This window comes from Ixodes scapularis, unplaced genomic scaffold, assembly GCF_016920785.2.
Source record: "Ixodes scapularis isolate PalLabHiFi unplaced genomic scaffold, ASM1692078v2 PGA_scaffold4__175_contigs__length_147842914, whole genome shotgun sequence".
Classification (NCBI taxonomy): domain Eukaryota; kingdom Metazoa; phylum Arthropoda; class Arachnida; order Ixodida; family Ixodidae; genus Ixodes; species Ixodes scapularis.
The window spans coordinates 36,508,368-36,534,031 of record NW_024609879.1 but is presented as its reverse complement, the minus strand read 5'-3'; the positions used below and the strand labels follow the sequence as shown (position 1 = coordinate 36,534,031).

At 46.6% G+C, this 25,664-nt stretch overlaps 1 protein-coding gene across 1 annotated transcript; it reads left to right on the top strand.

Moving 5' to 3' along the window:
- Nucleotides 1-477: 477 nt before the first annotated feature.
- LOC115314421 lies at nucleotides 478-19,551 on the top strand. Its single transcript, XM_042293340.1, has 3 exons — nucleotides 478-958; nucleotides 7,164-7,302; nucleotides 18,964-19,551. The coding sequence occupies exons 1-3, from the start codon at nucleotides 890-892 to the stop codon at nucleotides 19,089-19,091; spliced, it is 336 nt and encodes a 111-aa protein (XP_042149274.1). The 5' UTR covers nucleotides 478-889; the 3' UTR covers nucleotides 19,092-19,551.
- The last annotated feature ends 6,113 nt before the right edge of the window (nucleotides 19,552-25,664 follow it).

Below are 25,664 nucleotides of genomic sequence, written 5' to 3'. Positions count from 1 at the left end.
TGCCAAATTTTCCATCTCGCCCTCGCCCCCCTCCCCCCCCCCCCCCCCCAAACGGCTACACCATGTCCTCACCCTTTTCCCCCTTAACCTCGGGTGCGAGCCCACAGTTTGACACAGTGCGCACTGCGCATGCGTTATCTGCCCACTTCGAAGAGCGCGTGAATGTGAATGGAGTGCGTACTGCCGCTCCGTAGTACTGCGGTACTGCTGCTCCGTTGACACGCCGCTCCTTCTTTTGTTACGGGACAAGATAGTCGCGATGGAGGTATCTAAAGAATTCTTCGCATTAATTACTGCAGTAAATAATTTTCACATGAATTTGTCACTGCATAAATGAAAGTTATAACTGAATGTTGTGCATGTTAAGTGGAATAGTTTAATTTTGCACAATATATTGTGGCAACACTGATTGTGAGCCCAGCTACCTAGCCAAGCCAAGGCAGGCTAGCAGCCAAAACAATTAGACAAGGCAGCAGCACGTGTGCGCGCTTTTATCCCCGTAATCCCGTAGTCAATCTCCTGGTGGTCCCTTTGTTGGCGTAGTAGGCTGGACTTAATTTGTTCGTAAGTGCGTACTTGTATTGCTTGCATCATGAGCCACGTTCTGGTCAGGTGGCTTAACACGGGGAAGGCCCGCATGTGGGACGTGGTCGCGGTACGAGATATAGTAGACACAAGGGTAGGAGCGACCATTCTCCAAAACTCCAAGGATTCGTCGGTGTTGAACACTAACGTCCACGTCCGCTGGGAAGGAGAGAAGCATCCTGCAATGATCGTTGCCGTGGGTAAGTTTGCTCCGATTACTTTGTAAAACGCCCGAATTTCTCATGCGAATTGGAGGTGTTCAAGTTGTACTTATTCTTTGTTTTTAACAGGAAGCTTAACTCAAATGGAGAAAAGGTGCAGGATAGAAATAAAACAAGGAACCTGCAATGGAGCGTCAGGAAGCGGCAACCCGGTAAATATACCCGTTTATCATACATAGCTTGCACTGCCGTGATTTGGGCCTCCCATGCCGGCGACTATAAACTTATGCGAGCGGACTTCCACAGGGTGTATTAAAATAAAGTTTGGACTCTAAAATTGCCCGCTAAAATAACGGACCCAACGTATCACGTAGAAACCTGCCTCGAATACTTCTTTTGCTGGTCGGATTTACGCATTAAAATTCAAGTCTCGATTAAAAATACAATACAAAAACAGCCCCAACCGTGGCAGTTTTTTTGTTTTTTTTTTTCTTTTTTTCGTGGGAATTAGACATTTGGATTTTTTATGTGTAACTAGGAATAGTAAAATACGTATTCGAGGCAAGTTTCTACTTGATACATTCAGTCGCAGAGTTTTGACGGGCCGTTATAGTGGCTTGTAACTTTTTTTTGAGACACTCCAAAATAAGGGGCTCAACCTATCAAGTTGAAACTCACCCTAAATACGTATTTTACTAGTTCTCCTTGTACAACTCGCCTCTAATATCTATTTTTCTAGTCTCATTTACACATTAAAATTTCAAGTGTCTACTTTAGGTAAAAAAATAAAACATCTAATCCATTTCAAAGCATCGGGCATTTGTTTTTTTATTGTACTAGGATTAGACTTAAAATTTAATCCGTAATCCGACCAGTGAAGACATATTCAAGGTAAGTTTCTACTTGATACATCGAGTCCCTGATTGTTGCGAGCGATTTTAGAATCGAAACTTTAGTTTGAAACAGCCTGTGCATTGTGTTCATTCTTCACTGCAGAGGTAGCACTTACGAGGGGTCCCTATCGTTCCACTGACACTCGTTTCATCGACACGTCTCACCGACAACTTTTAATCGAAGGACGTTTCAGCAACAGACCTTTTATCGACACTCGTTATGCGAACCCCACGGTGCTGTGACATTTCATCAACATTTGTTACATTAATATTTCATTGCCCATGTATCACTAAGGCACGTGTTAACCTACCCGGCCCACCCCGTTCACGCTGCTTTGCTGCAACAGTCTGCGGCGGCTCATTGCAAAAATGTGAACCCACCTGGCCTTCCCGTACACGTCACTTTGCGGTGGTTGTGCAGGTGGGCCCGTACCCGTGCACGCCTATACTTGTGCCCTTGCTTACCAGCAAACCGTTGCACCCTTAACAATAAAAAAAAAGGTTGACGATACGTAGCAAGATATGTCGATGAAACATTGCAGTGTCGATGAAACAAACTGTCGGGGAAACGTTCGATGAACTGAGTACCACCACTTACAAGCTATTGATCTTTGATGGCAGCGGCGTTTGAGCCTCAGGGTAAGTTCAGTGTGGTGCAAGCGCAGATCTCATCCTCAGCCCCTATCCAATTCCTCTGAGCATTCAGCAAGTGGCACTGGCAATAGTGGAAGCCGTCTGCTTCTGCAAGTGTTTCGGCATGAATCACTTGGACTAAAGAATGTTTTTTGTAAGCTAATACTTAATGCTGTGCAGATCGTTACTATTCCTCTGAGCAACATGCACAAATGGAGTGCTTCAGAGTGTTAGGCCCCCAGTTTACACTTGCTGAGGCTGGTGTTGGAGGCAGGGACGTAGCCAGGGGGGGGGGGGAGCCCATGGGGCCCGCCCCCCCCCCCCCCGAGATCTTCCATTTTGCTGGGACCTCCTCTCCCCCCTCCCCCTTATACAGTATTTTGTCATGGGTGCCCCCCCCCCCCCCCTTTTGAAACGAAATCCTGGCTACGTGCCTGGTTGGAGGCATGGGCATGTTGAGAAATGGAAGAACTTCATTCCTTATAATGCAACAGTTTTTTTTCAACATTTCGATGTTCTACACACAGTGTATGCGATAGTCTTGCTGCCTGTCCATCTTCCCAGCAAACAGTTCCAGTAGGAGCCAGAATGCACCACCAGTGCCATCCTCTTGTCGTGCGCTTCCCATAAATTTATTGATATATGGTTTGAAAGTTTAGTTTCAGGAGCTTACAGCAGAACTGAAACTACCGACTTAAACACGACAGCACAGCAACGGTGACATCACTTGAGTACCGTAGCATGCACAGCTGGCTGAGCCCCAGTAGTATTTTCAGAAATAGTGCTTAGGATACCGTTCCATTTTGTTGATAATGACTATGTCAGAAATGTTGGTGCCTAGTGTAAGCGACTTAACTTTCACGTAAACCCAATTTTTGCGAATTTCGTGATAAGATCAAAATTGCAAATAATTGGTCACGCCAATAAGTCACCCGATGGATACCAAAACATGCATATTACTCCCAGTTTCAAACTTTTGTCCCCGCAAAATATTCCCGAAACCAGAATTGCACATAATTGGGCCCGCAAAAATAGTAATTTACAGCATTTAACAGACTGCAAAAAAGTGGGTCCGTCCGCACTTGACCAAAAAGATTATTGCATTGAATGAAGGCATACACATTTTTTTTGCTTCCTACTCGCTTTTCTCTTGCTCAAGGTCAAGAACATTGGGAGTCGGATGTTATCTGAAACTGAACTAAAAAATGCCGCATCCTGCTCATGCAATTGATTGTGTGGGGATTGCTTCAGGCGCATGAGGCTCACATGTTAAGAATGCTTGCACGCCAGCTTTCTGGACTTACTGTGTGTTACAATGGGCAACAAGTTCAGCACATAGTATACCATGCTTACCGTAAAATCCCGAGAGATAGCCCCACTAAAACTGAGAGCAAATCGAGTGAAAATATGACGTGTGCTAACTTTCGGTGTTCAGTAAAAATGTATCGCAGCCAAAGAACGAACACGCGTTTATTAGCACTGTATTTATTCGTCGTCAAAACCGTCCAACGAACAGTCGCTCTCACTGTCAAACAAGAGGTCGACCACCTCCTCATGCACGGAGTTCGACGTGGTTGGCAGGGCAGCGGAAGGAGGGACCGCCGAAGCGAGCCGCTCATGAAGCTCTCTGTCTTCTGATCCATCGAGGGCTGTTGATATACTGCACCGCTTGAAGGAGCGGGCGACAACTTCCTCGCTCATGGCCGCCCAAGCCTTAGAAACGAAGTACACAACATCTTGTCGAGATGGCTTCTTGAGGTTGCCCTTGGGCGTTACTGCCCCAGCTTGAATGAAGCTTGCCCAGGTCTCCCAAAGGCTGTCCTTAAAGGGTTTCATCCAGCTGACGTCAGCTGGCTGCACTATCGATGTGCAGCCACTTGGAACAAACACCACGTCGGTGTCCTTTGCTGCAAGGGCCTTGCGGGCGGCGTAGGTCTTGTGGATTGGGGCCTGGTCCAGGGCGAGCAGGCGCCGGACATCATCTCTGTTTGGACCCTAAATCCGTCGCACCCACTTCAGGAGCACATCAAATGTCATCCAGCCATATTTAGAGAATGACAGTCGCACGTTGGCTGAAATGTAACATATTGGAGAGCAGATAAGATACAAACGCGAGCACACAGGTGACGTTACGGGGCCAAGGGCTAAGTATGCTGCTGGGCCTAATCGCCTAACGCTACGCCGCAAAGCATAGAACGGAAGCGAAAATACCGCGGAAAACAGACCGTAATAGTGAACGAGCTAAACATTTTCTTAGTTTGAAAAATAAAAAGTATTACTGTGCTTGTATGAATGGTTTTGCAATTTAAAAAAAAAAAAATAATTAAATCATACCTGGAACGCTGAGGGCGAACAGCACTTTCGGAGGGAAACGGCCGGTCGGCTCTTTCAGGACTATAAATGCCGGGAGCTTAAAGGAGCAATGCAACAATTTTTGTACTTTGCGCAAATACCGCTTAAAACGGATCCCTGACGTTAATGACCTATAAAACACGCGTTCGTTTTTCACCCCACGCAATAGAAGACTCAGAAAAAAATTAAAGAAAAATGAGCAGCGATCACCCCCTCAACTCGCAGCCAGAACAAGCGGCCACGTGATCTGGAGCCGATTATATGCCGCCAGTGTTGATCATAGCCACGCGCTGGGGTTGGCAAAGCGCAGGACACGCGCTGAGTTCCAGACATTGTTATGGCTCGGCTGTTGTCGCCGTTGCAGCGATTGGACACGGGTCACAACCCGAATGCTTCTCGAGCTAGCAATTGTCACGAGCACAAGCCGAGTGCCCACGCAACGGTCGGGTCCAATCTATGAGCCGCATTCAAATATCGTCACTTGGGTGTACTGCAATCCCCGAGTTACGTCATCAAATTTTGCAAAGGAGAGATTGAATGAAAATGATCGCTTTTGTCCTTGAAATTACACCGCAGCAAAGGAGTTTCTTGGCCAATGGCGTTGCGTGTGAGTATCCTTGAGTCCCTGGTGTGCCAGTAAGCTCGTGTACAGAGAAAAACATTCCAAATGAATATCGTTGCACAGCTCCTTTAATCCCCGCCGCAGTCGCACACAACGCCACCGTAAACCCACAACGGGAGCATCCAGTGCTTGCAATCTGGATGCTTGCTTCCCCGGCAATGTTGTTGGTTCGCGTTGCGGGTAGGTCCATTCGCACCGTCGTCTGGTCCATGTTGGCAATGAAGAAGTCACTGTAGTCGTGCTGGAGGCGCAGCATACTCCAGCATGACTACAGTGCCGATGCGAGCTTCCGTGCTTGCTCCTGGAGCACACGGTTACTAACCGCCCTGCCCGCCGCCGTCTCTTCTTGTAGAAATTCAAAAAGTATGTCGTCGATCTCCTCGGAAAACACAGGTCGACCGCTGTTCAAAGACCGCTTAAACTTTCCTTTTCCGTGACACTCCTGAAGGAGAGTTTCGTTCTTGGAGTTCCACTGCCTTACTTGCTTACTATCCAGCCCAAATGGGCGTGCGGTCCTACTCAAGTTGCTGCCAGCCTTTCGGTGCCACCGGACCACCTTCACTTTCTTCTCCACGGTGAAGCTTTGCCGCATCCTTCCGTTCTTGCTTCGCAACGAAAGACGAATGACCAGAGTGTTCGGGGATGCGTGGTAGTCACATATCGGATTCGTGCGGAAAAGCAAAGGTATTTCCCAAACAGGAGATAACTGGAAGGGGAAAATATTTCGCTGCGGTTTTATATGTGTGCGGGCTGCATTGTCAACCCAACGGCGCACGTGTTATTTTTAGATCCTGTGACCTTTTATCGCAGCCAGGGTTCAGCAACCCAAGGGGCAACCCAAAGGACCGCCATGTTTCCCCGCATCCCTACTTTGCCAGTCACGTGATTTCAAAATCCCTCTCCAAGGCACTGCGGCTAACTTTAACCACGGTTAGCGCTCCGAGCAAACGGGCCCAGGTGGTGTGATCAAACGATTGGGCGTGGCAAACACGTCGTTACCAGAGTAGAGGGTGAGGAGGTTAGATTAGGTAGACTGTGTGGAGAGGGGGAAGGGACAATAGAGACTGGCTGAATGGACCCAAGGGGGTCCATTCAGCCAGTCTCTATTGTTAGGTTATCTCCCACGCACCCTACCCACGCCAGCTAACCTCTTTTTCGCGGACGTCACCCCCGGCTGGGATGACGCTTTTGTCAGGGGTGGGTTATCTTTGTGTTTTTGAAGAAATCGAAAATCGTGCCAAAAACAGGGGTGGGTTATCTTTCGGGGTGGGGCATCTCTCGGGATTTTACGGTAGTGCATTTGACTGATTAGATATAATGCTAATTCTATTGGGCATTTTTTTGTCCGGACGCTGCTGTATGTTGCATGGCTTCCAGTGCATACCGTCGACCCACTGGTACAGCAGGAAGAATGTGGTGTCGCTGGAACAGCTGCACCATATTCTTTCTCAATCTCGCAGTCAACATCCCAGTAGACGTCAAGTGTAAACCCTGTTCATAGCCAAGTGACCACTGCAGACTGTAACGGTACTTGTCAGGTGACCCTAGTAACGGAAAGCACAGCTCAGACCGCTCCTTTGCACACCCTTGCAGTCTTAGCTCCCTCAAATGTATGCTTGCTCACTACTTCACACCCATGTTTAGAGCCAATGGGTACTCAGCGTCACTCGCTTAGTGTGAGTTTTCTTCTGTCTTTGACTTGGAAGAAACTAGCGGAGAAAAAGATAGCTAGGGACAGGGTCACTTTGGGTAGGTTATGTCCAAAGTTTCATGAGGGTTGCCTGGTCACTGGTAATTAGAAGTGTTTTCCACCTAGGAAAAATGAGGCAGGATATGCTCAGATACCTTGTTATTTATGAGAAGAGCAGCTCATATCATTTTTGTGAACACTTCATCAATGCAAGCATTATTTTTCAGCTGGAACCATGTGAGAGCTGTGCCACACTGGAAGAAGAGAACAGATCAATGAGGGCTCGTATTCAGCTTCTGGAGGAGGAGAACAGCAGGGTGAAAGCCACCCTTGATTACTTAACGGCCCAAAGGGATGGTATTGAAGGTGAGTAACACTATACATTGCCTCAAATTGTTTACTTTATGCCTGGCAAAAGCTTTTTTAACATGAAGCATTCTTACCCTACTTTGGCAAGTTTCACGTGCCGTGCAGCAGTGCGGCCGGCAGTGAAGCCATACCACGCGATCAGAGGAGAGCAGGGCCTGTTTGCTTGAAGCACTAACCGCGGCTAAAGTTAGCCGAAGTACGTAGGAGAGGGATTTTAAAATCACGTGACTGGGCTTGGTAGGGATACGGGAAAACATGGCGGTGCCCAGCTGAGTGAGCGCCGCTCGCTTTGGAAATAATATGTCGTTGTAGCTGCAATATCGGTCGCGTTAGTCAGCAATGAATGCTGCAGGAGGCTTTTGCTTTGCCTTACCTCACTTAAATCGCAAAGCATGAGCAATGACCTCGCCGCATTTTTTTTTAATAGTTTTTCGATTCTGGCTATTCCTAAGCCTAAATGAGCACAATAATTGTCGGCATGGAAACGTCTTTGGAAAGAGGATTGCCTTGACTCAATCGGCCGGGTATTGATAGCACACAAAAGCAGACAGCGTCCCAATAGATCTTTTTATAAATTTCCCAAGCATCAAGGTGCGTGCTACGAGTGTAGTTACACGCGTTGCACGTGCTGGCGTCTGCAGTAGAAATTGTTCTAAAGCAAAAAGTCTAAAAACAAATTTTGCTTTGCGCGTGCATTCATCAAAGCCTTATTATGATTATTTACTTCGAATCTGTTATAAGGGGAAGGCCGGCGCGCGCGGTCCGGCCGATTGAGTCAGGGCAATCCACTTTCCAAAGGCGTTGCCATGCCGACTATTATCGCGTTCATTTAGGCTTAGGAATGGTCAGAATTGAGACTATCTAAAAAATGTGGTGAGGTCATTGCTAATGCTTTGCGATTTAAGTGGGGTAAGGCAAAGCGAAAGCCTCCTGCAGCATTCATTGCTGACTAACGCGCCCGATATTGCAGCTACAATGACTTATTAGTTCCAAAGTGAGCGGAGCTCACTTAGCTGGGCACCGCCATGTTTCCCCGCATCCCTACTTTGCCAGTCACGTGATTTCAAAATCCCTCTCCAAGGCACTGCGGCTAACTTTAACCACGGTTAGCGCTCCGAGCAAACGGGCCCAGGTGGTGTGATCAAACGATTGGGCGTGGCAAACACGTCGTTACCAGAGTAGAGGGTGAGGAGGTTAGATTAGGTAGACTGTGTGGAGAGTGGGAAAAAGTAGAGGGTGAGGAGGTTAGGTAAGGTGTAGAGAGATGGAGAACTTGAAGCGAATCGATGAGCAATAGACGATTTGCAATTTTCCCAAGCGCCCCGGCCCGCGCGCGAGGAATTGTGGGAGAGACTGTTCCTCGCCTGGCCGCCCTGCCTTGCGATCGCATTGCCTTGTCGCTTGCCTCCTCTTAATCCTCTGTTTTTCGATTCCGTTACCTATTTTTATCTGTTCAAGTGTATTTTTTATTGCTTCTAAGTGTTTCTAGTCTCTTCTGCACCCAATATTTCTTGTATATATAAAGTATTTGTGTCTTTATTTTGAACAAGCTTAACCACTGATGCAAGAGGGTAATCAATCTCATTGGGCAAAGAGCCTAGTAGTTGAACTGAATTTCTTCTTTCTTCAAGATTTTGCCTAGTGTTGAGAGAGGCTTCATCAATCTCCCAGTGTTATTGCACGCTGTGTGGTCAGAGAGAAAGTCAGTTTCAAGTTCAGCCCTGTCGTGCGACTTTGCAGTATGTGTCACTTAAAAAACTTCGACTTGAAACTCTAACTAAGCTTTATTAAAAGCAAAAATCCCGACGTTTCAGGACCAACTCGGTCCCTTGATCACGGGTGACTGTTTTCGTCCCACGGAACGGCCTGCCCACGAACCCGAACCCACCCGCGTGCTCACCAGATTATCCCTCTTAACCCCGAAACATAGCTGCTGGGAAGGGTCCCCGTCGACCGGCTTACGTTGCCACGTGTGCATTGAATATGCCACGACTCTAAAAGAAGGTTTCTGTTAGAGCCAGTTTCTCTCCATTCCGAGGATCTGTTGTTGAGGTCGATGGAGTGGTTTGTCTTCTCGACGTGTTCAGCCAGCGCGCTTCCCTCCACATTCTTCTTCACAATGTCGTAGCGGTGGCGCCGCAGGCGCTCTGGACAGTTCTTCGTTTCCCCAACGTACAACGCGGGGCAGTCACCGCAAGGAATTTTGTAAACCAGTCCCTGTGCTCTCTCCCTCGGGGGGCGATCCTTTGGTAGGGGGAGAAGCCCGCCGATGGTCAAGACTGGCTTGTGTGAGACCGCTATGCCGTACTGTTGTAGTACTCAGGCGAGAACCCCGCTTGTGCCTTTGATGTAGGGTACACCCATGCTGGTGGGGGGAGGAGGGGCGTCTTGGGTTGAAGGGGTGCGTCGAAGTTTCTTAATTGTGCTGTTTACAAATTGTGGGAATGAAAGGAGGGAGGATTACGCACCTTTACGTCCGGGGACCTGTCCGGTCAAAGGGGAATCCGATGCCCGTCCCACCGCGCGGCCGACGGCCACCAGTGAGGGCGGTTGCCGCGCCAGGTTCGGCCAACCCCATGCCAACAACGTTGATCCCGGTATCTAACAGCGTTTATTGAGTACCAAGGGTTCCCAATAAGACACTGCGGTCAAGCGAGCCGTGGACACAGTGTGCCCGCAGCGCCCGCCGACCTGAGAGCCGAAGGGGTAATTGCGAGCGGAGTCATTGCCGGTAGGACGAGCTCACGCTGCTACCCGTCGGTGGAGGAGTTCGGGGGCCAGGGCTCTTGGCAGACGGACATCCACAGGTGGTGGGGACGCCGACTGTCAGAGCCAGGGGAATCACTAGCGTGGAGTCATCACCGGTCGGACGAGCTCGCGCCGCGACTCGATTCGTTGCCCAGCGTTCAATCCAGGACTCCTCGACCACACGGCCGTCCACTCGGAGGGCAGGCCACACTCTCCCCCGCGCGATCTCGCTGTTCCCCCGCAATCGGGGAGACGCGCGGAGGAGTGCGAGAAAGTAGGTTAGCATGGTGACGTATTTTCCCCGACAGGATACAGAGCGACCGGGCTCGAAGTCAGAGGGCTTCGGCCAGAACGTCCGCAAGCTCACGTCTTCTCGGGGAAGGGAAACCAGTAGCTCCCACAAAATCTAGCTGGGTAGCCATTCTTCCGCAGGTCTTGTTTGATTGTTTCAATCTCTTTTCGGAGCGTCTCCTCTGAGGAGCAGACCGTGATCGCCCGTCTGACGAGTGCCGAAGCCACGGAAGACTTATGTGTCCTAGGGTGGCTCCATGAAAAGGCCAGGTATCGGCCTGTGTGTGTCGGCTTCCTATACACATGGAAGTCCAGGCGGTCGGACTTTCTCACTGTACAGACGTCTAGGAATGGGAGACAGCCGTCTGACCCATGCTCAGTCGTGAATTGAATCGCTGGCGGGATGGAGTTTAGATCTGTATGGAGACGGTCGATCTCACTGGTCTTTACAGCGCAAAAGCAGTCATTGACATACCGCAGGAAACACACGGGTCCTGGGGAGAAAGTGTCCGGGGCTTTTCTCTCGATCGCCTCCATCGCGAGGTTTGCCACAGTGACAGAGACCGTAGCACCCATAGCCGTACCACTGGTTTGTCTGCCCAGCAAAAGAAAAATAAGTGCTGGTTAGGCAGAATTCTAGTAGACGACAAATCTCGTCCACTTCAAGGCACATTCTTTCAGAGAGCCTCGTGTCAGACGAGAGGGCCGTCCGCGTCACAGACACTGCCAGAGGCACAGGCACACTTGTGAAAAGCCCAAACCTAAGACGCCCCCCCCCCCTCCCCCCCACCCGCGTGTGTGCACCCTACATCAAAGGCACAAGCGAGATTCTCGCCCGAGTACTACAACAGTACGGCATAGCGGTCTCACACAAGCGAGTCTTGACCATCGGCGGCCTTCTCCCCCTACCAAAGGATCGCCCCCCCAGGGAGAGGGCACAGGGACTGGTTTACAAAATTCCCTGCGGTGACTGCCCCGCGTTGTACGTTGGGGAAACGAAGAACTATCCAGAGCGCCTGCGGCGCCTCCGCTACGACATTGTGAAGAAGAATGTGGAGGGAAGCGCGCTGGCTGAACACGTCGAGAAGACAAACCACTCCATCGACCTCAACAACAGATCCTCGGAATGGAGAGAAACTGGTGGAGGCGCCTTCTGTTAGAGTCGTGGCATATTCAATGCACACGTGGCAACGTAAACCGGTCGACGGGGACCCTTCCCAGCAGCTACATTTCGGGGTTAAGACGGATAATCCGGAGAGCACCCGAGGGTGTTCGGGTTTGTGGGCAGGGCGTTTTGCGGGACCAAAACTGTCACCCGTGATCAAGGGTCCGGGTTGGTCCCGAAACGTCGGGATTTTTGCTTTTATTAAAGCTTGGTCAGAGTTTCAAGTTGAAGTTTTTCAAATCATTCCTAACCAGATGGATGTCCGTCGAAAATGTTTACATTTATGTATGTGTCACTTTTAACCAAAAAGCAAATCACCAGCACGAAAGCTCGGTTGGCGCTGTCGGGGTAGGAACCGAACAGGACGGATGCATGTTGATGCTTCGAAGTCCTGTGGGGGGGTCTATAGAGCACTTAATAGATATGTTTATAGTGCCAGATATCTAAAATTTGCACTTGGCGCAAATTTAAAAAAGGACTAATTTATTTATTTGAAATACTATCGGTCCTACACAGGACCAAGATAGGAGTGGATTCTTACAACACAAAAAAATACACACGCTCAAAATGCACAGATTAATAACACGAATTTAACACAATGATGAAATGACAACTCTAGGTACTGCTGTCAGAAATCTCTGAAATAAGGGAACTAAACTCTTCTCGAGTTTCAGCGGTAACAACATGTGCGGGTAGCTTGTTCCAGTCTCGCGCTGTTTGTAAGAAGAACGAATACCTAAAACAGTCCTTCGAAAACTTCCGCTCTTCCACATACCGAGCGTGCTTGCTGCGGGTTATACGCGACATGCTCTCCTTAATATACTGTTGCTTATTTACTAGAACCAAGTTATTCATTATGTTATAGAAAAGGTTAAGCCGCTTCTGCTTCCTCCGCACCTGAAGGAGGGGTAGATTTGCCCTTTTATAAAGAGGTGACACAGAGTCCAGCCGTCTATAGCTAGAAAAAACAAAACGTAACGCACGCCGTTGAACTTGCTCCAGATTTGATATAAGATATTTAACATGCGGGTCCCAGACTTCACATGCGTATTCTAATAAAGGCCTTATTAGCATCTTGTATGCTGTGAGTTTTGTTTCTGGGGAAGCGAGTTTAAGAGTGCGCCTGATGTACCCTAATCTTTTGTTAGCTTTTCCGATTATATTGCTAACGTGCGGAGTCCAACTTAGGTTTGAGGCCATTGTAAGACCAAGGTATCTAAACTCTGACACTCGGCTTAAGGCTTTTCCTTGCAGCATATACATATACTCTAACGGCTGTCGTTTATGAGTGATCGTCATACATACTGTCTTGTCTAAGTTTATCGACATTTGCCACTTAACACACCATTCATTGATCTGAGACAAATATTCGTTTAGCATAATTTGATCATTAACGGACGTCACTTCAGTATAAATAATACAATCGTCGGCAAATAATCTGGCTTTTACAGGTGAATCTTGGATAAGGTCATTAACAAAAACCAAAAACAGCAGGGGACCCAGGACAGAACCCTGTGGAACACCCGAGTTCACATCACATTCGTCCGAGCTAACCCCATCAATACTTACAAACTGTCGACGATCATTTAGAAAGGCCTCAATCCACCGAACAATCTTATTATCTCCCAAGATGGAAATCAATTTAATTAAGAGCTTTCTGTGATTAACTTTGTCGAACGCCTTCTTAAAGTCTAAAAATATTATGTCTGTTTGTCCCTTACGATCCGATACCTCACAAAAATAATGCATGGTTTCTACTAGTTGCGTGACCGTTGACAGCCCCTTGCGGAAACCGTGCTGGTACTGGCTGAGAACGTTATTCGATAAAAGAAATTGCCGGATATGTTTAGAAACAATATGCTCAAGAACTTTGCACGATGTAGACGTTAGCGCGATAGGTCTATAATTGCATACTGACATAGCATCTCCACTTTTCAGTATTGGAATTATCTTACTGAGTTTCCAGTCATAGGGTACAGTGCTAGTCATAATCGAATTATTAAAAATTAAGTGCAGATACACAGCCGTCCACTCTGCATATCGCTTTAGAAAAGAATTTGGAATTTCGTCCGGCCCCATGGATTTGGAAGTTTTTAAGTCAAGCAACAGAGCCAAAATACCCTCAACTGACAGTTGCAGGTCATCATCAGCCCGTGGAATTTGACCTGGTGATCTAAAATCTACAGACTGCTTATCGTCTTTTGTGAAGACGCTCGCAAAGAACTCGTTGAATTGAACTGCAATCTCTCGCTTGTCATTTATAATTCCTTGCTCCGTTTTGATCTCGGAAACTGACTTCCTAGCTGGTGCCAAATGCCTCCAAAACTTTTGCGGTGACTCACGGATAAACTTTTGCATTGTCACGTTATAAAACTTGCATTTAGATTCTTTTAGCACAGATTTCAGCGCCATGCTTAAAGCCGAGATATCATCCGATAACGCCGAACTAGGTGTAAGACGACACCGCAATCTGCGCCGCCCTATTTTTCTTTTTAAGTGAATGGCTTCTCTCGTCACCCAAGGATTATGCATTCGTTTACGTTTTCTTTTCAATGGTACGTGCATGTCTATACATTTATGAACGAGTGTTTTAAATTTCAACCAGAGGTCATTAACACTTACAGACTCCTCACGACTAAGTTCCTCAAACGGTCCATAGTGGTAATCTAGTTCGTCTAAAATAGCCGTGTCATCAACCATGCCGAAGTCTCTGTAGGACGAAACGGGTCTGAGCGTTTTTCTAAACGGCGTCAAGGTCATGATCACGCTAACTATCAGGTGATCTGAAAAACCCGGGAAAAGCTCAACTTCGTATGGTCGAGATGCAACCCCTTCGCTTAAAAATACGAGATCGAGAACTGACTTACTATTGCCTTGAATGCGTGTATACTCTCGAACAACCTGTTTTAGCCCATGGGAAAAACATAAATCTAGGATCCCAGTGGCGGCTTCACGTTCCCGCGTTCCAGGCAACATTTCATCCCACAGTACACCCGCTATATTGAAATCTCCCGCAATTACAACATTTTTGTGCTGTACGCGCAAGGGGAGCAGGAAGTCATCTAATTTATTAACAGCATCCACACCTACTCCTGGAGAACGGTAAACAGCACCAATAACCAATTCTTGGGATCCTAGATACACCTTACACCACGCTGTTTCTATGTCAGGTGGACTCTGTAGCACCGAGTACTTTATTCTTTTATCAATGAAAATGGCCACGCCTCCCCCTCGACTGGTGCGGTCATTTCTTATCACGTTATATCCAGGCGGACAAATTTCGGAGTCGAGGATAGCGGGATGCAGCCACGTTTCGGTCATCACCACGACATCGGGTTGATGCTCAATCAGAATGTGTTCGAAATCACTACTCTTGTTGACAATACTGCGGGCATTAACATTTAATAACCGAAACTTATCAATGCGCTCCTGTCATTCCTGTACAGCAGCATGAGCCTCTGTCACACGGCCAGACGCCCTATCATTCACTCTGAAACGCTGACTCGTAACTTCGTCCCAGGCATAGATAAAACTGTCTACCTTCAACTTATCGAAAACCAATGCGACTTTTTTTCCGTTCTTCCTGTCTTCAGAGGCGCTGTGCCAAAGTTTCTGCCTTTTCAGTCTGACAGTGCTGGAATAGTCTTCGTTAATGAAAACGTTTGTACCTTTCAACTTTTTAGCATTGCGTAATATTTCCTTCTTTTCGTTAAAATTTCCAAGGTTCAGAATGACAGGCCTAGGCCTGTCCTCTGTAGACTTTCCCATTCTATGTATGCGTTGGACACTCGTTACTGAAACACCCAGTTTATCTGGAAATATCCGTTCGATCACTTCGCCCCTCAGTTTTAGCTCGTTTTCGTTTGGAGCCTCATCTAGCCCCCAAATTACCAGATTATTACGCCGACTACGATTTTCGAGGTCGTCAATCTTCCTTAACATGCTGTCCATAGTAGCACGCATTACAGATACTTCCTTTTCGGACTCATCAAGCCTCTTTGTGATCTCAGCCATCCCCGATACAGCTTTTTCTACGTTAGCCAATTTCTCCTTCATTTCCACTATATCCTTCCTGATTTCATTTTGACCGTCAAGGATGGCCTGCAGCTTGGCTGCGGTGTCGGGGCCAGGGTTTGTTTCTATGTCACCGCAACACAAAAGTAACAGTGCGATGGTATCACAACACTCAGAAACAATTAAACACAAGGCATGTGGGCTCGGTAGCACTAGCAAACAGCGACAATCATCACGAATACTGCTGTAAAATCGATTATCACCAACCTGAGTGAAGAACAAAAGAGGACTTGTCATTCCGTTCATGCCGGTGCCGCCGAGCCCACTGCCGGTACGCCCGAGTTCCAGCCACGAAGAAACCGCCCCTCTGATAATGCCGATGTTCCTGGCGCTTGTCTTGTCATACACGGGTTTGCGACTCGTGGCCACTCAACAGAAAAAAACGGTCGCCGGTCAATCGAAGCATTTTCGCCAGTCAAATCAAGGTCCTGTGGCACGGTGAAAAGAAGTCCCTCCTCGGATTGTGCTGTCCCCGAACAGAGCAGCAGCACCTGAGTGAAGAACAAAAGTGGACTTGTCATTCCGTTCATGCCGGTGCCGCCGAGCCCACTAATACAAGAAGTTTATAAATTGTAAGAGCAATCGAGGCCACAAACTGTGACAAAAAGGTCCGTCTGGAATGTACATTGCAAAGTGCAATATCTTTGATGGAGACAAAATTATGCAACATGTTTTTAATGGAAGAACACGGCAATATGGTGTCGAATGCTTCAATTGCACATTGAAGTTGCAGGAATTTTTACCTTGCTACATGTTTCAAGCGCTGTAAATATTTTTCTTTATGAACTATATCAACAAATTATATACAGACGATAGACCCTTATGTGAATAATATGTTATAAAAAATCCAATGCTATATTTTAGAAACGCTACTAGATAATAAATCCCAAAAATGTCAAAGCCAGGTTAGGGAATTTTCAATGCATGGTATTAGTTTCAAGAATTCTACAAATTGTGGATGTTGGCCCAATAAACTATCTTTATAAAATATCTGATCATCCTATAGTTTGTACCTTGTCCGTTATGTGCCATCAAACTTACAAAAATTACAAAACGCAAATAGGGGGTTATTGCTTTGATGCAGTCTAAATGTTTTTCTTGAGAAATAGATTTCTTTTTTTCTTATACCCCTTTGCAATTTTTAAGAAAATATCGCAAAGGATTTTGTGAAATATTAAGATATTCAAAAATGTCGACCGGGCACGTGTGCATTATCTAATACGAACAGACCCTGTACCTTTGCCCTTTTCCAACATAATCTCCTCACTGGCAAATTATTTGTCGGGGTGCAACAATGTCTTGGGGAATTTATTACTAATTGACGCTTGTGTTTTATTTAGCTCTCCTGAAATATCATGTTGCTAACTGTTCAGTTTTGCAAGTTGCTTTTGTAAGATAGAGCAAAGTGCTACACAGAAGGTGACATTACAGCCTTTGCTGTAGTATATTGCTTCCCTTGGCATACATGGCACATCCTTTGTAAACAAATTATGTTTTGTTGTTTTTTTGGCAGGCAATTTTTTGTGATTTAAGTATTCACTTTGTCAAAGCTTTCTGTCGTTTTTGAGTATGTATGGGTCAGAACCAGTACATATAGATTTCTCACCAAAGTAATTTAAGTTTGTTGCCACCTAATGAATGCAAAATAACTTTCTTGTCGCAGTTTTTGTTTGTAAAGTTGCATGGTTAAAAACAAACACTGATGTGCTGACATGGGCGTCACACAGCCTAAACATATTTGAAACTTCTTGGAGTGCTCCATGTCGGTTGGATATTACACAAAAAGACATAGTGCAAGCACGAGGATCTCATTAACTCCAGTGTATATAGGTGCGTCGGTTGCCGATGAATAGCTTTGAAGAAGCTCAGTTGTTCGTTTGAACGTGAGCTCTTGGAGTGTTGCAGAATCACATCTGAATAAATCCGATTAGATTGCAGCAGCTATCCACATTTGCAAGTACGACTTCCGGGCGCTACCACCTTGCTAGTGCGAGCCAGTCGAGCGCGGTCATACTAGGCTGACTGCATGGGATGCCTGTTATGTTCCCACAAAGCTCAGATACGCGTGATAAGGAAATGGGGAGGGCACACCTCACTCTCCTGCGTATGGGCGTTCATTTTGATGTGATAAGTGGAATTTGTCACAGAGGTGATTTAAAGAAAAGCTGCCAGATTTAGAAGATTTATACTTAACGCTGTCTTTCCTGTGCTACGCTGTAAGGGCGAGCATAGCTTCCACAGTGCTGCAGCCTCGCACTGCTGACAGCATAGTCACAATGCTAACACGAGCTCTGTTCGACAACAGCCGCATCAAGCATTTACATTTTATTTTAGCCAAAAATGTCTGCAATCAGTCGACAGCTACCCACATTGCCCTGGTGTGATCTCCTGATCCACAATAATTTCTTGCCTCCCATACACTCCTCAAGAAAAAAAAATTCCCTTAAATGTTTAGGAATCTAGTGGAGCTCCTTTTTACTTCTCATTATCGACTACTAGGAATGCCTTTACAGGTTTGAGGCCTTTTGTACCTTCCTTAACAAGTGTGGCATGCAGCATATCAAAAAAGACTTGACTGCCGAAGTTGATAGTCAAACATTTGAAGCAGTGAGCTGTCGACACCTCGTCGGCCTTCTGATGCCCCGGGACCCCCAGTCGTCGCACTGTGACCCCCACTTTGCACACCTCTGGTCTTGGGCATCGCTGTGGTGCTGAAACGCATCACGGATGGTGTGCTTACCACATCCTCATTTCTGTCTCAATTCGTGCTCGATGATGTTGCGCGTGTGAAACTGTTGCCTGCTGTAGTCCTGTAGGTCACACAGCTGAAAATATGAGTGTGGCAGACAACTGTTCTGCTGTAGCTGGCTCTGCAGCATGATGGTCAACAGAAACCTCACAGCCTCAGCTGCCAATTCCCTCCACTTGTGTTCTTCTCTGGCACTTTTACGGACAAGTGCCAGGATCGAAACAGTGGCACACCGGCTCCTGTGACATTTTGTTTACCATTTTCCATGCATCATTTGAAGACACATTCCAAGCACCATAGCAGTGATCATAGCATCAGTTGTTTTGATGCATAAGACCCCATTTCTCTTGAAAGATTTCAAATATTTTAGTGACATGTGGCCATTTCAGGCATGCATGGACATTGCTTCCATGAACTTGAATCACTGTTCCCGATGATCAGTTTATGAAATAAGAAAGTCTGTAAGACTTGTGCCTCTCATTTGTGTTTTAGAGATTTTTCAGGTAAATGAATACACGGGATCAGTAAACTGCACCTAAACAAATCATGTCCAAGCAGTCTTGTGTCACTTGCTGCTTAAGCATGACTTTAGTGTTCTACTTTTTTTTTTACTAATTTTTTTATTTTTCAGAGCTTGCAAATTCTGTGAGCGATGTTCGCCTCCTTCATGAAGAGCTGCGAGAAATGGGGAAGGCGAGAAATGCAGAAATCACAGAACGTCGGGCAGAGGTATGTAATAGTTTTTTACATTTGATGTAGATATGGAGAAGGAGCAATGTTTTCACCAATTACAAGTTTGCAGAGCATATTGTCACGAATGACAGGTGACAGGAAAATACATGTTTAATGGGGCGAACTTGTGCCCAAAACAAAAGAGAATAACTGCGTCGTGGATGTCGAATCTCAGTGTACAGCAGAGTCAAGCGCAGGTGATAGACTGACTGGCTACGTGGGACTCCCTTTATAGCCGCTTCACTTTCTGGAATATTCCTACTAGAACATTCGTCACTAGAACAAACAACAACATTTTCGAATTTTCTAGAACGACGGACTTTACGAGTTAATAAAAAGGCAGCAGCCGGTCCCGGGATTCGAACCCGTGACCTCTGCGTGGTAGCCAGGTGCGGTGCCCACTCGGCCACCGCACACATATGCGGCAATATGATATAATTTGGTGTAGTAGGAGCAAAGTTTTCACTAATTATAATTTTTCTGAGCATATGAGATGATTTGATATAGTAGGAGCTATGCAATTATCAATTAAAAAATGCCTTTAGGTCCAGTTTATGATGAGCATGTGAAAGGAGCAGACCGGAGGAAACTAATGGGACATTCGACTGGTCGCTTTACAGCATCTTAGAGCACCGTGGAAAGCCGCTGCGCATTGGGCTAGGTTAAGTCAGGCACTCCAAGTGCATTCTGCCAGAAATTTCAGAGCGCTCTGAAAGTGCCGGCTGGAGGTCTTCTGAGTCGTTGCGTTGCGAGGTTGCCGAGTGTTCAGCTGGCACGCCGTTCCTCTCACTGGAATTTCGAGGCACTCCCAGATCTCGCAGATTCAATTCAGAGGATTTGAGCGCTGGAAAGTTACCAGCCGAATATGCTATAGGAAAAGTAACGTCATCGGCAGTATTGGTGACCCTTGCCTGACATTCATGCTCAGAGTTGCTGAGATGTCATCCTAGTTTTTATTGTAGTAAAACATAAAAAAAGAAATATTGTCAGTGTAGCACGCTGTGAAGAAGGCCTTCTTCACTGTTTTCACATTGGAAAATAGCTGGTATGAGGAAAGAATGAAGGAAGGGCATATTAAAAAAAAAAAAAGTCACGCCCCTGCAACTTTTGGAGTTCAGAGATTGCATTGTAAGAGCATGCTAGCTGCTTTCAAAAGAATTCACTTTTATGTGAGTGAGCTTTATTTCAACATTCTTATCTGGGCTGCACTGGAAAGCACCCGCTGGCTCAATTCGGAATGCCTACTGCCATCTACCACTCATTTTATGCACAGCCTTGTAGCTTTCATTTTAGTGGGTTCAGATCAGAAACCTTGTTTGGAGAGTGCATCTCCGTTACAACACATAGTCGACTGTAGTCAACGTTGTTGATTATAGAAGTAACCCTCAACAGCCTTTTCTGAACAGACCGGGACTTGCATTACAACTTAAATCGTTCTAGTTTCTTCTAGCCTGAAGATGAAACTGATGATATAGGGGGCTTCATGGTGAGCAAGACACTCCTCAAGATGGTGGAGCTGGGCCCCACGAAGACAGCCACATCATACGCCCGGGAGCTGCTCCGCCAGGTTTTCCCGGAAGAAGAACTATTGGGCAAGTCCATCTCTGGAAAGCGGTCAAATGCACACAAGGACAAGGACGCAAAACCCCAGCTGGATCCATTCAGGGTCAACGCTGTAGTGAGTAAGTATTCCTTTTGCCGTTTTAGGTATGAAAAATGGAAATGGTTTCTGCAAATTATTTCCTTAAAGAGACACGACACCCCCCAAAATATTTTTAAAATCTTTTGCCCTGCGATTTAATATGGTGTCAAAAGACTACTTAATCAATACTTTGATACAGCATGACAGATCTTCAATTGAAGTAAAAAAAAATGCAGCTGCTCGAAACGGGAACCGAGACTGGACTGGGAGGAAGAGGAAATGTAGAGGATCAGAGTAGCGATGTGGGCGAGTTGGTTCATGCTTAGAAATAATGGAAACAGCGCGCAAACGACAAGGACGGGAGGAAAAGGAGTACACAGGACGAGCGCTGAACTGACAACTGAATATTTATTGAAAAGGACCCAACGAAGAAAACACCCACAAAAACACACTCGCATCAACACGTGTCCATGAAAGTAATCTCCTTCTTATGTAAATACACAGAAGTTTGACTCACGCAGTTCTGTTCCCCCTCCTTCTTTATTCCATACGCTTCTAAAATTTCCCTGGCTGTTTTATCTGCTCCCCTCCCCATGATTGTGATCTTATTGAAATCAGGATGACATTTGCATGTTCCGCAGTGCAGGGGCAAATGCCCTCCTGCTGTTGAACTAAGCGACCAGTCATGTTCGCGTGCCCTTTCATTTATGCGACGGCCCGTTTGTCCGATGTAAGCTCTTCCACAGCTTAACGGGATCCTGTACACCACTCCGATTGCACAATCCACGTACTTCTTTCTGTGGTTTACAGTGCATTGGTTCCCACTCCCCCTCCTCTCGGCTACTTTAGAACAAAGGTGTGCCAGCTTACGACGCGCCGAAAACACGACAGGGACATCAAACCTCCCCGCCACCTTTTTCAGGTTGTGGGAAATTCTGTGCTGATACGGGGTAACCTGAGGTCTCTTGCTAGGTCTATCCAGCCGCTGATGAGGTCCCCCCTTAATCCTTTTTAACAGCGTTTCCGCTACCGCCAGCAAAACAGAAGAAGGGTATCCCCCTGCTGCAAGCCGCACTGTCTGCTGTTCAAAGCTCTCAGCCATAGAATGGGGACAGGACTTATCAAGGGCAGCCTGCATACACGAAGACGCTATGCTTCGTTTGACGAGCTTTGAGTGGGCGGAGTCGAAGGGCAGAAGTCCCTTTTTCGTACGAAGATGGTAGGCCCAACATACGTGACTTCCTGTGAACTGTAGTTTTAAATCTAAATACTGGAGGCAGAACCCATCTTGGAGTTCATGAGTAAACCTCAGTCCCCCAGAGTTTTTTGCAAAAACTTCCATCACCTTTTTGACAACCTGATCCTCGAGGACCCCCCCAGACGATTTAGTGAGCACGAGGTAATCGTCCACATATCTGAACACTTTCCTAACGCTGTTTCCGTCCAAATTTTCTACAATAGCTCGATCGCACATGGCCAAATAAATGTCGCAGAGAATGGGCGCTACACTTGAGCCTATACATATTCCTTCTTTCTGCAAGTAGTAACCACCGTCAAACAGGACAAACGTCGATTGTAAATAAAACTCCAACAGTTCCAGAAAGCCATCAACCCCCACCCCACTTGCGTTCTGAAATGGAATCACCCCGTTTCTATCGATACACTCACGCACCGAAGCAAAGAGGCGCTCATGGGGTACGCAATAAAACAAATCCTCGGCATCAATGGAAAACGCTGCTGCATCTGCGCGTACGCCATTGCTAAGATACTCCACAACCGCCTGTGAATTGCGCACTAAAAACGGGTCCTAAGTACAGTGTGGAACCGCGTTTGAAACCGCATGAACAGTTAGCTGTCGTGCGTAGAATATCAGAAAGGGCTGAAATTGAAGAAAGGGAAAGATGTGTTTTGGAGGGTGTTGACTGTTTGTTACGTTGTGCCAGAAACACGTTGCCAGTGCCAGGTGGGAGGACTTTGAAAAAATGTTGTTTCGTTTTTCCAAGAAAACAAGCTTGGTTTGCTTCAGGCGGACAAGAAGGGGGGGTTTGTTGTGCTCCCACAGGACATGTTAACGTCCAAGTCGAGCGCTGCAATTCAAGAACACTTTAAACTGACCTCCCTTGATCCCAAGAAAGTCAAGAGTGCTGCGCTGAAGTTGTGTAATAGTCTCGAGTTGTCTACTTTAGAGAAAGACATTGGGAAAAGCAAGGCAGGGCACCTGGAAGTTTTCTTTTCGGTGAAAACTCACAAGTTGGGGCTGCCCCTCAGAACCATTGTTACGGAGAGGGGTGCTTGGCAGAAACTGGTAAGCCAGTACCTTCAGAAACACTTAGGTGCCCTGGAACTTTTTGACCCGTTTTTAGTGCGCAATTCACAGGCGGTTGTGGAGTATCTTAGCAATGGCGTACGCGCAGATGCAGCAGCGTTTTCCATTGATGTCGAGGATTTGTTTTATTCCGTACCCCATGAGCGCCTCTTTGCTTCGGTGCGTGAGTGTATCGATAGAAACGGGGTGATTCCATTTCAGAACGCAAGTGGGGTGGGGGTTGATGGCTTTCTGGAACTGTTGGAGTTTTATTTACAATCGACGTTTGTCCTGTTTGACGGTGGTTACTATTTGCAGAAAGAAGGAATATGTATAGGCTCAAGTGTAGCGCCCATTCTCTGCGACATTTATTTGGCCATGTGCGATCGAGCTATTGTAGAAAATTTGGACGGAAACAGCGTTAGGAAAGTGTTCAGATATGTGGACGATTACCTCGTGCTCACTAAATCGTCTGGGGGGGTCCTCGAGGATCAGGTTGTCAAAAAGGTGATGGAAGTTTTTGCAAAAAACTCTGGGGGACTGAGGTTTACTCATGAACTCCAAGATGGGTTCTGCCTCCAGTATTTAGATTTAAAACTACAGTTCACAGGAAGTCACGTATGTTGGGCCTACCATCCTCGTACGAAAAAGGGACTTCTGCCCTTCGACTCCGCCCACTCAAAGCTCGTCAAACGAAGCATAGCGTCTTCGTGTATGCAGGATGCCCTTGATAAGTCCTGTCCCCATTCTATGGCTGAGAGCTTTGAACAGCAGACAGTGCGGCTTGCAGCAGGGGGATACCCTTCTTCTGTTTTGCTGGCGGTAGCGGAAACGCTGTTAAAAAGGATTAAGGGGGGACCTCATCAGCGGCTGGATAGACCTAGCAAGAGACCTCAGGTTATCCCGTATCAGCACAGAATTTCCCACAACCTGAAAAAGGTGGCGGGGAGGTTTGATGTCCCTGTCGTGTTTTCGGCGCCTCGTAAGCTGGCACACCTTTGTTCTAAAGTAGCCGAGAGGAGGGGGGGTGGGAACCAATGCACTGTAAACCACAGAAAGAAGTACGTGGATTGTGCGATCGGAGTGGTGTACAGGATCCCGTTAAGCTGTGGAAGAGCTTACATCGGACAAACGGGCCGTTGCATAAATGAAAGGGCACGCGAACATGACTGGTCGCTTAGTTCAACAGCAGGAGGGCATTTGCCCCTGCACTGCGGAACATGCAAATGTCATCCTGATTTCAATAAGATCACAATCATGGGGAGGGGAGCAGATAAAACAGCCAGGGAAATTTTAGAAGCGTATGGAATAAAGAAGGAGGGGGAACAGAACTGCGTGAGTCAAACTTCTGTGTATTTACATAAGAAGGAGATTACTTTCATGGACACGTGTTGATGCGAGTGTGTTTTTGTGGGTGTTTTCTTCGTTGGGTCCTTTTCAATAAATATTCAGTTGTCAGTTCAGCGCTCGTCCTGTGTACTCCTTTTCCTCCCGTCCTTGTCGTTTGCGCGCTGTTTCCATTATTTCTAAGAAATGTAGAGGATTAGAGCGTTGCGGGATGTCACATGGCAACACCCGACTGCATTTTCTTTCTTTTTCCTTTTTGCCCCCTTCATTTTTCTGGTTGTGCGAGGCAGATGAAAAATTCGCTCGTTGCACGAAAAACTCGAAATTCAAGCATGAGGTGCTTGACGTTTGTGCGTTTTTGAAGCACGGACCAATCCGTGTTCGTAAGACGAGCAGGAGAAACGACGACGACTCGGCGACGTCTTTGTGCGAATCACCTTGGTGGTCGGGCGTGTCGTACGGAATAAATCCTAACTTTTTTTTTTTTTTTTAGTGGTAAACAATTTCTCTTTTGACGCTAGACAGACTCACTGGTACTGCGAACAACACTTCTGAAGTAGAGGTCCCACGCCCATCGTCTGCCGCCATCGCTTAGTTCGCTTTGTTCAACCTACCCACGATACAATGCCATGCTGAGAATGCAAGTGTTCTTCCAGCTTTCTATGCAACTTTTATTTTTCAATCAACATATTTGCAGTTTCTTAGAAGCAAAAAAAAATGGTTATCCTATTTTTATATTTTTAATATTGAGTGTGTGCCTTCGATGGCCCATGGCTTTGATTATATTTGGTGTGTGTGTCTAAACTATAGAGAACTGCACGGGACCACGGAGAAGAGAGTGAGCTCGACTCAAACTAGCCAGTTCTCGATCGACGGTATTAGGGCGGAAAGAAAACAAATTTCGAGCGGCAAATTGTGTTCTGGGTAGTTGGGTTCTCATGTGTCATGTACAAGTAAAAACCTTGGCGAGCATAAATAGCCTGTCATTGTCCCTTTAAGCACAAGCTTTAAATATGTGAAAACTATTCTTTTGATAATCTCCTTAGTGGAATTTCGAGATAAAGTTTTCTTCGTGAAATTTTGTTACTCCTGGTATGCAGGAGCAACTTGGCTCCCGCATACCTGCTTGCTTTTTTTCTGATTGTTTTCTCCATTAGTTATCCATCGGAAGTTTCCTCCACGCAAAACTTGCTTTTGACCATTGGTTCATATGAGGGGCGTGAAACTCGGGATACATCAGCAGCAACCTTGTTCCAAGTTAATAGTTGCACATTTTGATACATTTGAATTGCCGGGAGCTCTCGTC

Bases quoted from the DNA above. Each gene is read 5' to 3' on its own strand.
- LOC115314421 (XM_042293340.1), top strand. From the start codon at position 890: ATGGAGAAAAGGTGCAGGATAGAAATAAAACAAGGAACCTGCAATGGA. The intron at 959-7,163 runs GTAAATATACCC...ATTATTTTTCAG, and splicing joins CGTCAGGAAGCGGCAACCCG to CTGGAACCATGTGAGAGCTG. The intron at 7,303-18,963 runs GTGAGTAACACT...TTTATTTTTCAG, and splicing joins CCAAAGGGATGGTATTGAAG to AGCTTGCAAATTCTGTGAGC.